Source organism: Cannabis sativa, chromosome 9 (assembly GCF_029168945.1).
Source record: "Cannabis sativa cultivar Pink pepper isolate KNU-18-1 chromosome 9, ASM2916894v1, whole genome shotgun sequence".
Taxonomy (NCBI): domain Eukaryota; kingdom Viridiplantae; phylum Streptophyta; class Magnoliopsida; order Rosales; family Cannabaceae; genus Cannabis; species Cannabis sativa.
In genome coordinates this window covers 60337000-60349192 of record NC_083609.1, presented here as the reverse complement: position 1 = coordinate 60349192, position 12193 = coordinate 60337000, and the positions used below count along the sequence as shown (strand labels likewise).

Sequence of the window (12193 nt, the reverse complement as noted above, 5' to 3'; positions counted from 1 at the left end):
CCTTATATTAAATCAATGGGCTATCTATTTCAAAAAGAAAAAAATCATTGGGCTATAATGGGTTACCAAAAAAACCATTTGGGCTTAGTTGCAACATTTTCAAAAATCAATCTTAGGCCCAACTACATTAAACTCACACTGGTAAAATGAAGCAGCAACCATTAGCTAATAATTTTTTTCTTAATTACCATACATCAATACAATATATTTATGATATAATAAAAAATTTATGTGCAAAATATATAAATAATTTAGAATTTTGTGTTAATGTAAATATATACTCTTTTTTGGACAAATTATTGTAGGTTAGTTAACTTTACAATTATGGACCATACAAAAAAAAAAAAAAAAAGAACTTTAGAACTAGGAATAATAAGTAATATTAAATAAAGAAAATATGAGAAGGAGAATAAAAATATATTATTATTATTATTATTATTATTATTATTATTATTTTTATTTTGATCACACATTAACTGTAAAGACCGCATATGGTTAATACCTTGAATTATTAAATAATTAGGGTTTATGTATGAGATTTTATTATTATTGATAATAATACAATTATGTGAATTTATTTGAGTTCGTATATATTTATTATGCTATTTATGTAAATTTCTCAATTTTCTGTGATTGTGTTCGGAAGCTGTGGAAAGCGGCGTTGGGGCTTTAGAGAGTCATATTGTATATATTAATCTATGTTATTTGCTCGGGGTTTTGTGTTAAGTATTGAATTGTCGGGTTTAGTAATGACCAAATTGCCCTTGGGTGTTAGTAACTAGTTTATTTAGCTAGGGGGCAAATAGGTCTTTTGGCAAGTTCTATTTTGTTTTACTTGAGTTTATTCTTTAAGCTGAATATAAGTTTTAAAAAAAAAAGAAAGAAAAGGGAAATTGGACTCTTATCTTGAGCTTGAAGGAATTTAGAGGAAAAGGGTCATCTCCTCATTCTTTCTCTCTCTTTCTCTTTCGAATCTTCAACCCAGCAAGGAGAAGATTTTTTTTCTTTGCTGAATTTCTCCAATCTCTAGCTGATTTGGAACCCTTTGAATCAAGGTAAATCCTCATAACCTTTTTATTTGAGTTTTAGTTGAGTTTTGGATTGAATTAGGTGATTATAGGTTTGAATTGAGAGCTGCATATGTATGTTCAGTTTGATTTTGTTTGCTGAAGTTGAATTCTAGTTATCCCTATTGTTTTGAGTTGGATTTAAGCCTTAGGTTGTGAGTTATGCAAGTTGGAGTTTAGAAAACCTAAGTTAGGTCTCTAATGGTGATTTGAGAATTGGTGTGAATTGTTGTGTTTTGCTGCTTGGGATTGGTTTAAAATAATGTGTACAGGTATTCTGGAAGTTTTGAAAAGATTTGGGATTGTTTTGAGTAAAGGGGAAGAATTTTTGGGTTCCCAGCTCAGAACCGGAATTCCGGTTCTGAAGGCCTGTTGCAACCTGGCCGACCGGTTGGTCCCGAGAACCGGACTTAGGTTGGGAAGCCGTCTCGGCCTTGGGGCTTTTTCCCGAGCCTTAGTTTTTCCCGTTTTTAAGTAATTTAGAGTATTGGCATCCTTTTTATCGATAGGGTTAAGCTTAGTTTGTATTTTAAATCCCTGATAAGTGTTTTAGCGAGTCTCTCATCGGTTTTTGAACATATTGGTTTAGGGCCCTGTAAAAACGTCGAGCTGCACTTCCACTCAGGCTGACCGGCACACTTGAGCACGGAACGAGGTAAGATAGCGTAAGAATATATATATATGAGTGAATATGCTTGTTTTGAATGTTATACTACTAGCACTAATGTAAAATGATTATTCAAGTGTTAGTATAGTATTGCATGTTAATGTGGTTACGGTGTTACCAACACGAGTACCCAGGGTACGTCGTGTTCGTGGTACAACACTTAGTAATTCCCGCGAGTACAATTAGGGCTCTACCAACACAAGTACAGAGTTGGTACTTTAGTGCATTTGGTATAGTAGTCGTACTACCCTTAAGAACGTTCTTAATCATTTGGTGAGCTTCGTTGTTAAGCTCAGGGCAGCTTAATCATAAAGCTGGCAGCGTGTTACTTTTGTATATTTCTTGCATATCTTACTGAGTCTGTTGACTCATCAGTTTGCTACCTTGTGTAGGTAAAGGAAAAGCAAAGCTGGAGGAACAGTGAGGCGGAACTCGGCATGATTGTACATATCGCGGCAGTGCAACCTGGAGGGTTTCGGTTTGCTAGTATTTTGGAGTCTGTATTTTGAGGATGCTTGTCTGCTAAACTAAAAAAAAAAAAATAATAATATGTACATATTAGTAAAATACTTTTAACTCGTATTTTGATACTCGGGATCCCGATCCATATGATTATTAATATATTAATTATTAAAATTAGATTTCGGATTTATTATTATAAAATACGGGCGTTACATTAACATTCAATACACTACATTTCTTAAATTCACAACAATATAACTATATACAATACTATCATATTCTTAATATATTAACTATTTCAATATCATAGTTTAACTAATAAGAATAAATAAATAATTCTACACATATATCATAAACGCCCATGCTAATCCAAAACCATAACATCATATGTAGAGATCATAACTCTTATATCATACTCATAGAATAACCATGACATTATGAAATAAGCATCACAATCATATCATGCCATTTTTCATATCATGGTCATTGCATACATAATTCAGGCCTATATTGACCGTACAATAACCTGGACACATTTAACTCTACTATTTCTATTGAATAATGTATCTCTACATTCAACAACAATCACTATAAGAAAAACACACCCTCTGTCGGTGAGTTTTCTCGCTGGCAAAACTAGGCATAAGTCGCCGAGATTGTTTTGCCGACAAGCTTATGCACCAGAAAATATGCTACTGTGGATGCTTGGTCGACATAAGGTATTTTGCTGGCAAAACACATTACTTCATTGGAAAAATTCTTTATGCTGACGATGTTTTTGGCCGACATAAGTGGAATCACCGATATTAACTTGTTGACTGAGGGTTGCCCGACGAGGTTTTGCCAGCAAAATGTTGCTGGCAAAACTTTCGCGCCAAATTTTTTTCCCCCCAAAAGTTCTGTCGGCATATCTTACTTCGTCGGCTAAACTTTCTAAAAACAATTTATTTTTTTTTGCTGGTGAAGTAAATTGCCAGTATAATGTTTTTTAAAAAATTTTATATTTATATATAATAAAATTAAATTATAACTAAAACCAATTTTTTTTAAAAAATAATAAGATATAAATATAATCCAAATTATATTATAAAACTAAAATTTATATTATAATTACAAAAATAAATAAAATTTTAAAACTAAATAAATATATCGTTAGTTTATAAAAATTAGTATTATTTACACTGGAAACTGTTAACTAAAAAATAAAACTACAAGTCAACAATAGTGTCCTCGCTGCTATTGTCATCATCGTCTTGAGTGGGAGGAGAAGCCTGTGAAGAAGACCCAGTGCCAGAAGGTCGAATCGGTAGAACCGGAGCCATCGGGGACATATTGAATCCTGGAACGACGCTGGCTAGATGCATCATTTGTTTTTGAAACGTGCTCAGGTTTTGATTCTAAATTTGCATCATTTGTTGTTACCACTCGTTTCGTGTTTTCTACTCTTTCATCATTCGCTTCATGGCCTGATATTCCACTTGGGTGACACAATAAATTGGCCATAGGAACCTACCCTAAGAGTTTCCCTCTTAGCCCCACCCTAATCTTATTAGTTTAATCAATTCAGTGTTAACGAGTATTCAAGAATGGATTAATAGAGTTGATCAAGTATGTAGGTGTTTAGAAATAATATTCAAGAATGGATTAATAGAGTTGTTATAGGAAAATATGCATGCGCTATAACTTCTAAGCAAGATAACTTGTGAATTCGGTGAATATACTTAATGTATATATATATAAAAAGAGAAATGGTGGGAGTATGAAGCTCCCACGGATTCCAGCTGGTACTGGAAGATCATATTGTGAAAGAAAAAAATCACCTTAAAAACTTGTTTGATGAAGAGTTTCAAAAAATAGAGTATAAAATAAGTGTCTTCTATGAGGGAAGATACAGTGAAGGAATTGTTGGATTGGATCAGAAAATGTAAGAAATTAAAGTTCTTTCAAAAAATGTAAATGTTGCTACTTAAATACAACGATGTATTATTTATGGAAAGCTAATAACAATAGCATATAGAATCAACAACAAGTTCACACAGATAGTATAGTCAAAAAGATAAAATAAAAAGTGTATATACCAAAACTCAAAGCAGAGATTTATACATAGGAAATTAGTGTAATAGATTAAATTTGGTTTAGAGGGTTGTAAGTCCTTGTGATGGGAATTGGAATGTCTATAATGAAAATATTGGTTTACAAAGTTTATGTGATCAATAAAAAGCTTATTATCTTTTTTGAAAAAAGAACTTGATTTATAATATGTGTCATATTACATTTGATTGATGATGAAGTTAGTTTATCCACTTGGGAGATCCCCAAGATTTACTCTTTTAGATAATATTGTAACTATAATAAATCATATTATCATTAAAAAAAATTAAAAAACACGAAAATACATTGATAAAGAGATTTACGGTATCACTCATCTAATTGTAATTAATTACCCGAATAAGGCTAGAAAAAGATTAAACACAAAATAATAAAATGAAAGAGGATATATAATATATATAGTAGTGATTGGATTTCCTTGTTTAGGACCCTTTGAGGCATGATTTTCCCTTTCTAACTCTCTCCATTGATTAATTATATACTTTGTTATAATTAACCCACTTAATTTGACTCTGAAACAAATATTCTTAACATCGATCAGCCTTAATTAGCCACATCGAGTTTAACTAAATATCAACTCTTCACAAATTAAAGCATGCACTTTAATTATTTGAAATTTATTATAACTATTTGAACGAATAAAGTATTATTAACAACCCATTTTGAAACAGTTTTGTAGATCTTTACAAAGACTCATTGGCTAAATTAATTCTTCCATTTTTTTTTATTATTATTTATCTACATTTGAAATAGACAATCAAATATCCAAGTTCAAAATTTTAAGGCAAACACTATATATATAGTATAGCCTCATTTTTATTCATTAATCTATAACACATAGTCATCATTATGTCCTTTATTTCAAAGATAAGTATTATTATTCAAATTATTATCACCATTAATATTTTTTGATCAATTTAGTAATATTTGTACTTTATATGTATGAGCTAAAATTTAAACCAAATTCTTGTTGGAATTCGATCAATTTTTTTTTTTTTTTATATATAGATTTCTATGTACAGTTTTTTATAGTACGTAAGCTTATTATATTTTTATTATTACTATAATATAACCGAATTTCATGATCATCATGATTCTCTCTCATTAATTTATTATTTGGAATTTTTTTACTTACTTTTTTTAGATAAATTATTCAAACAATCTATACACAGAAATGGTAAAAATTCTCCAAGAGAGAACATGTATATTATATGTGTAAACACTAATATATCAATATATATATAATATTTTTTTTTAAAAAAAAAAATCACTACAAACTGTAAAAACCAGTTGTATATATATAGAGAGAGATCAAATACCATGAGAGTTGTATCCACGTAACCCTACACATAATCCTAGAAAAAATTTGCTTGATTCTCGAGAAAATTTTAAACTAATTTTTTTATTATTATTATTAGCTTCGTCAAAATGATCATGAGCACACATTAATAATAAATTATATAATAATTTTTGTTAAAATTTTCACACATTGGATTCCTCAAAACTCTAGGGTTGACTGAGCTGTTTTTCTTGGTCAAACAAAATCTATACATATTCGTACCAAAAAATAAGCATGAGATATATAGATAATAAGAATAATTAAGTTTATTATATTAAATATATATAGAGAGAATCTAATATATATATAAAGAATAAAATAAAATTTGACAGCCAATAAAACATTGGTTATATATATAAATTTATAGATATATGATCACATGGTATTTCTCAGTTAGTGTGCCCAAAATGTTTTTGATGTAAAAATAAAAATAAATAAATAAATAAAATTAATAATAATAATAATAATAATTAATAAGAAAACATTCGTCTATTTATTATTGGTTATATTGGTCGGTTTATAAGCCAACTTGCTTTATATATTTTTGTTTTTGAGGCTTTTTATTAACCACGTACTCGACATGCACTACTTTAAATTCTTCATCAATTTCCAAGTTTTTTTCTATTATTATTATTAATTAAATATCTCTATTTTTCTTAAAAATAAATAAATAAATAAATCAAGGTGATGCTATTATTATATATTATTATTATATGTGTGATTACGTACTACAAGAATAGTTAAAAGGGTAAGTAATTTTTTTTATTATTACTTAGGTTAATTTGTGAAAACCAACTAATTCTATTTATGCTCAAATTAATGTACCAACAAGATATTAAAACATCAAGATATTCTGTTGGTTCTTAGAATATTAATTGAAAATACCAATTATTTTGTAATTTTTCTTTTGATGTGAAAAAAAATCACCCACATCCTTTCTCTACTCCTTCAGTTATTCTGATAATTTTTGTGAGATTTTATACTTCAGACTATCTTAATTGGGTCATCGATAGTCACCTCAAAGATTCTCATTACACAAATGTCACCATCTCTAATAAGAACCGAGCCTTTATTTAATCTCTTTCAAGAAAAGCTAAAGTAAGTTTCGAATCCTTGACTCAAATAAGAAAATGCCAATAAATATAATTCTTACCACTACACTACACAACACTTAATATATTTTTACCAATCTTGCTATAATTGTCAAAGCAATTCTAGCAAAGCAACATTTGATATCTGATTGTCAACTTTTATTTTCCTCTTTACACAATGCTATATGTTAGATAATCAACAAATTAAGTATATAGTATATATTATTATTAGATATTCTCAATTTTTCTCTGATGGTAATAACATTTTCAAGCATAATATTTAAACTGATATACAAGCTCTTAATTTGTATTTTAGAATGTTAAAATTTTAATAAATTACTAATTAATAATTTTAATAAAATTACTAATTATTAATTAATTTATTATTATTTAGAAAAAATAAATATAATTCTAGCAAACAGGCAGTTAGTATCTGATTGTGAAACAAAAAATTACACCGCTCGCTTATTTAATCGAGTATTTTTTTTTTTTTAAATTTTGTTAAACGATTTAGAAATAAATCGCTTATCTAATGTTAATTCAGGTCGTGTTTTCAATGTTATCATCACTAATTAGTAATCTTACCATTTGTATTCTTTTTTTCTTAAAAAATAGTTTTGCCAGAATTTTATAGCAAACATTTTGAAATCAATACATGCATGATATACGTACCCAAAAATTATAAATTAGGCCAACAAATTTTTGTTTAGTTAAATGTGTATTTTGTGATAATTAATTAATTAATGGGTACGTACGTAATTGACAAAATCAATTTAATTAAACTATATTATAATGCTGTGAAAATTAATGAGTTCAGATAATAAGCAAAATTTGTGGAAAGAAAATATTAATTCAAATGAATCCTTTGAATTTTTTTTAATGGGATATATATTTATATTTATATATTATACACATAAAAAATAAATGAGAAAACAAATCAAGCTAGCTACATCTATAAATTTTTCCCATCTTAATTTTTTTTTTTTTGAAAATGCCCATCTTAATTATTACTACCCTATAGTGAGGATTATGTAGTATAAATAAATATGTGTATAGATACAGTGTAAAAATTAAACTATATATATTATTTAAGTTTCTTTATTGTACATATAGAAATTAAAGCTAATTATTGACAATACTTAAAAATGAAAAAATTATTTCAATTTTTTTTTATGAATTATTTAGATTATATGAAAATCAAAGTTCCAAGTATTATTTGTTTGTGATTATATGTGCGTATAAGAAATTATTTAAACTCTTTTTTTTTTTTAAGAAAAATGCACAATGCCCTAATTAACAACAAAATAGTATAGTTGTTACATGATCAATTATCATATAGCTAGCATAATTTATATATATATATATATATGATTAAGAAGCTAGAAATATGTATTAATTAAGTATACAAGAGATTAACATATATTGCAAAGGATAATTACAAATATATTTATTTATATATATATGATGAAAAGAGAGATATCATCATAAAGATTAATAATCTACTCTAACTCATGACTTAAACAGCAACTATATTGTCACATATTTTTAATTAATACTTATGCACATACAATGAACTATATACATAAAAGTTGGTGTCTTTATTTATATATTATTTTTCATTTATAGCCCAATATAAGTAATGAAAAGAGTAAAGCCATACAATAATAAAAGTATTGATCATAAATTAAAGAAATAAAAAAAGGACTCAATATTTGGTTCATGCATGCAAATTGCAAAGAATATTATAAATTTTCAAATCAAGCAGCATGCATATATACTTGATCATGATTATATATGAGGCTTCTTGATCATATATTTTTATATATATATATCACATCTCTCTCTTTCTCTCTTTCTCTCCTATTATCACACATATATATTTATATATAAGACCAAACATAATAAAATTCTTAATATCAAAATAACCACAAAAGGAAGGTGAGAATTAATATATAATTAAAGAAAAAGAAATATTAATTGAAATTGAAATTATTATATAAGGGAAGCTTCCATTGATATAAGGTAGACGCCGCTTTAGTTATTACCTAATGATGATCTTGGAACCTGTAACAAAAAGTTTATATATAATTAACTACATTTTAATCACCTATATATATACATAAAACATATTTATAAATTATAATTAATGTTCTCATGACATGTTTAATCAATAGTGCCAATATAATTAGCATATATAATAGCTTAATTAAATTATGATATTTTCAGTACATAAATAAGTTGTAACTCTATTTTTCATACAAAATATTCTCGCATAAATAATTTTAAAAAATTCTAAAAATTTAATACGTCAAAATATATAAGGATTCAAACAGATTTTAAAAAAATTGAAATAAACACTCAGTAAAAATCAGTTTGAATTCTGATTTCGATAGCTAGGTTAAATTGTTTATAATTTTCTTATATATATATATATATATATATATAAATTCTATAATTAATATTATCATGACATATTTAATCAAGGGCAGTTAGGAATAATTAGCATAATTTATTTAAGGTTTCCACTAACATAGAATAACTTATAATATTAGTATATAATTTAGTATGTCGAAATGAGAATTCAAACAACTTTAAGAGCTCGTTTGAAACGCAGTTGTATTGTATTAACTTTTATGGACACCTAAATATATAATATTTTAGTATAAATTAAAGTTTAACATAGTTTTATATAAAAAATATGATATGTATAATTTAATTCAATATAATACAAACGAGCCCTAAAACTATCGACGCGTGTGAAAATCTTTAATTACTAACGAATTCAATTAGATATGAATTAAAGAAACAATTACCAAGAAATAGCTTTGATGAGGTTGCAAACTGTGTAGTAAAATACCAAAATCATTGATTGGAACAGCAACACCTGAAGAGTGAACCAAAATTGCATCATCACCAAACATTGCTTTCAAATCAATTGGACCTTTTGCCACTTCTGTTGCTACCCCATTTATAAACACTGTCATCATATCTTCATCTGATCATCAAATTAATAATTATATTAATTAATTTATTAATATTAATTGCATGTAAACAACATTAATTAATTAATATTAATACATAAATAATAATCAAGGAATATATATATTGTTAATTAATACTTATAAATAGTTCAATTCAATGGATCGGCAAACACAGCCGATTTGCATACATATTTTATATGTAAAAGAATATTAATAAAATAAAAAATAAATAAAGGCAAAAAGCAGCCTGAATCTAAGCACAATTGAAGAAATAATTTAGTATATACTCATGATATCATTAATCTTAAATAGAGAATATTCTTTTTTATATTTTGAATATTCAATGAAAACTAATTCTATAAAAATTATTGATTAATTAGTCGTTTGAATCTTTTTATTTTAATTTATTTTTTATGTATCATTAATTTTTCTATTTAATTAATTAATTATTAATCATATATTCTAAACTAGTTTTTTGGTTTATGATCCATAAAGAGAAGACAAAATACACTTTGCTTTTCCAAGAAGAAGAGTTAGGTTTTCATGTGAAATATTTTTTGCATAAAAAAAAAGTAATTATTATTATAAAAAAAATAAAATGACAATTTATGTCTGATATAGAACAGAATCGTCATGTTTTCAGGGGAAAAAGTTCAACTTTTTCTTAATTACTACTAATATTATTATTATTATTAATATTATTATTCAAATTATATATACAAAGAAACTGTAACATTATCAAAAAGTTACTAACTTTATTAATTATTATTCTATATCAGTCTTCACTCAATTTCAGCCCAAAACTAGGTACCTAATTAAGTACATTCAAAAGAGAAAAATGTTCTCATTCATAAGTATATAGAGATTTTAAGAAATTCATGTAATTCCCTTTCAAAAAACAAAAATTAATAAGAAAATTGGATAATAATTAATAAGGTAAACAAAAAAAAGAAAACAAGAAATTAAGCAACAAGAAATTAGTTAATAATTTCTTAAAAAGAAAAAAATTGAAACATTATTTACTAGTTTTCCTAGAAAACCAATAATGGAAAACTTAATGAATTTTAGAAATTAATTAAATGATGAAACAAGAAAAGGAGAAATTGGATGATCATAAGAAATACCTAAAAATATAATTTGGTCACATGATCATATATAAAATCTATCAAAATAGCCATGCATATATATAAATATGTATATATAGAAATATATATATATACCTGATAATTGGAAATGCATATTTGAGCTCTCTGGATGGTATAAAGCAGACGTTACAAGAGAACTTTGCTCGATTTCAGGGAAACTCATATGACCAAACAACCCACCATGGCCGTCACGGCCATGGTGATCATCTCCAAAACCACCACAAGAATTCGAAGAAGAACAACCGCCGCCCATAAGATCAAAAGAAGTAGAATTCGAAGGAGAAGAATTATTCGAAGGAGAAGATGTAAGAAAAGAATAAGGAAACCCACATCCACCAAACCCGGCCACAGCTATGGCCGAGGCAGTAGTAGTAGTAGTATGAGTATTATTACCACTACTACTAGAAGCAGTATTGTTAGCGGTGGTGGTCGAAGTAATAATATTATTATTATTATTACTTTCATACTGAATTACACCACCACCGCTAACAGCACTGCTTCCACTACCATTACCACCGCCAGAACCTATGTTGTTTAGCTGAGCTTGCAACTGGCGCTGGCGGCGTCTTGACCTAGAACGACGGTTTTGAAACCAATAGAAGACATTTGCATCTCCCACAGCCCCAAATTTCTCAAGGAGTTTTCTTATTCTAACAGTCTCATCTTTTGGAGGGTTTACCATACCACTATTGAAGATTGACTCAAGTATAAGGATTTGTTCTGGCTTTGGTGTCCATCTTGACCTCACAGCTGGTTCACCACCATCATTATTATTATTATTAATTCTGATTTGATCTGACCCATTTGGACTATTTGAGGAATAGTAGTGATGGTGATGCTCTTGTTGGCCTTGATGATGATGGTGATGATGATCTTGATCCATTTTCTTCTATGTTGTTGTTGTTATTGTTGGATTTCAAGAAGTTCACTATATATGTATGAAACCTAGGTAAGTGATATTATATAATATATATATAAATATAGGAAGAGGTTGGAGAATGAGAAAATATTGAAAGTACATATATAAGTGAAAATTGTGCTTCGTCTAGGGGTGTGAAGCCTCTCTCTATATATGGTTATATATTTATATATGAAGTACTTAGGAATTACAGAATGTTGATATTATAGTCAATTTATTTATAATTACTTTAATGCCCCTTCTCAATATAGAATATAGAAATGTATATCTTATTAGATAGCTATATAGAAACCGACTTAGAGGATTTGAAGAAGTAGTATATAATAATCTAGAAACCACCATATATGTGTTATTATTAGAATGCTATAGTGAAACACAATTAATGTGTCAATACATGTTATGTAATAAAGACA

The 12193-nt window shown here is 27.3% G+C and overlaps 1 protein-coding gene across 1 annotated transcript; it reads right to left on the bottom strand.

Annotated features, from left to right (window-relative positions):
* Positions 1-8380: 8380 nt before the first annotated feature.
* Positions 8381-11951, bottom strand: LOC115724016 (WUSCHEL-related homeobox 11-like). Its single transcript, XM_030653472.2, has 3 exons — positions 10937-11951; positions 9549-9730; positions 8381-8799 (listed from the first exon to the last, which is right to left on the bottom strand). The coding sequence occupies exons 1-3, from the start codon at positions 11742-11744 to the stop codon at positions 8770-8772; spliced, it is 1020 nt and encodes a 339-aa protein (XP_030509332.2). The 5' UTR covers positions 11745-11951; the 3' UTR covers positions 8381-8769.
* Positions 11952-12193: the final 242 nt, after the last annotated feature.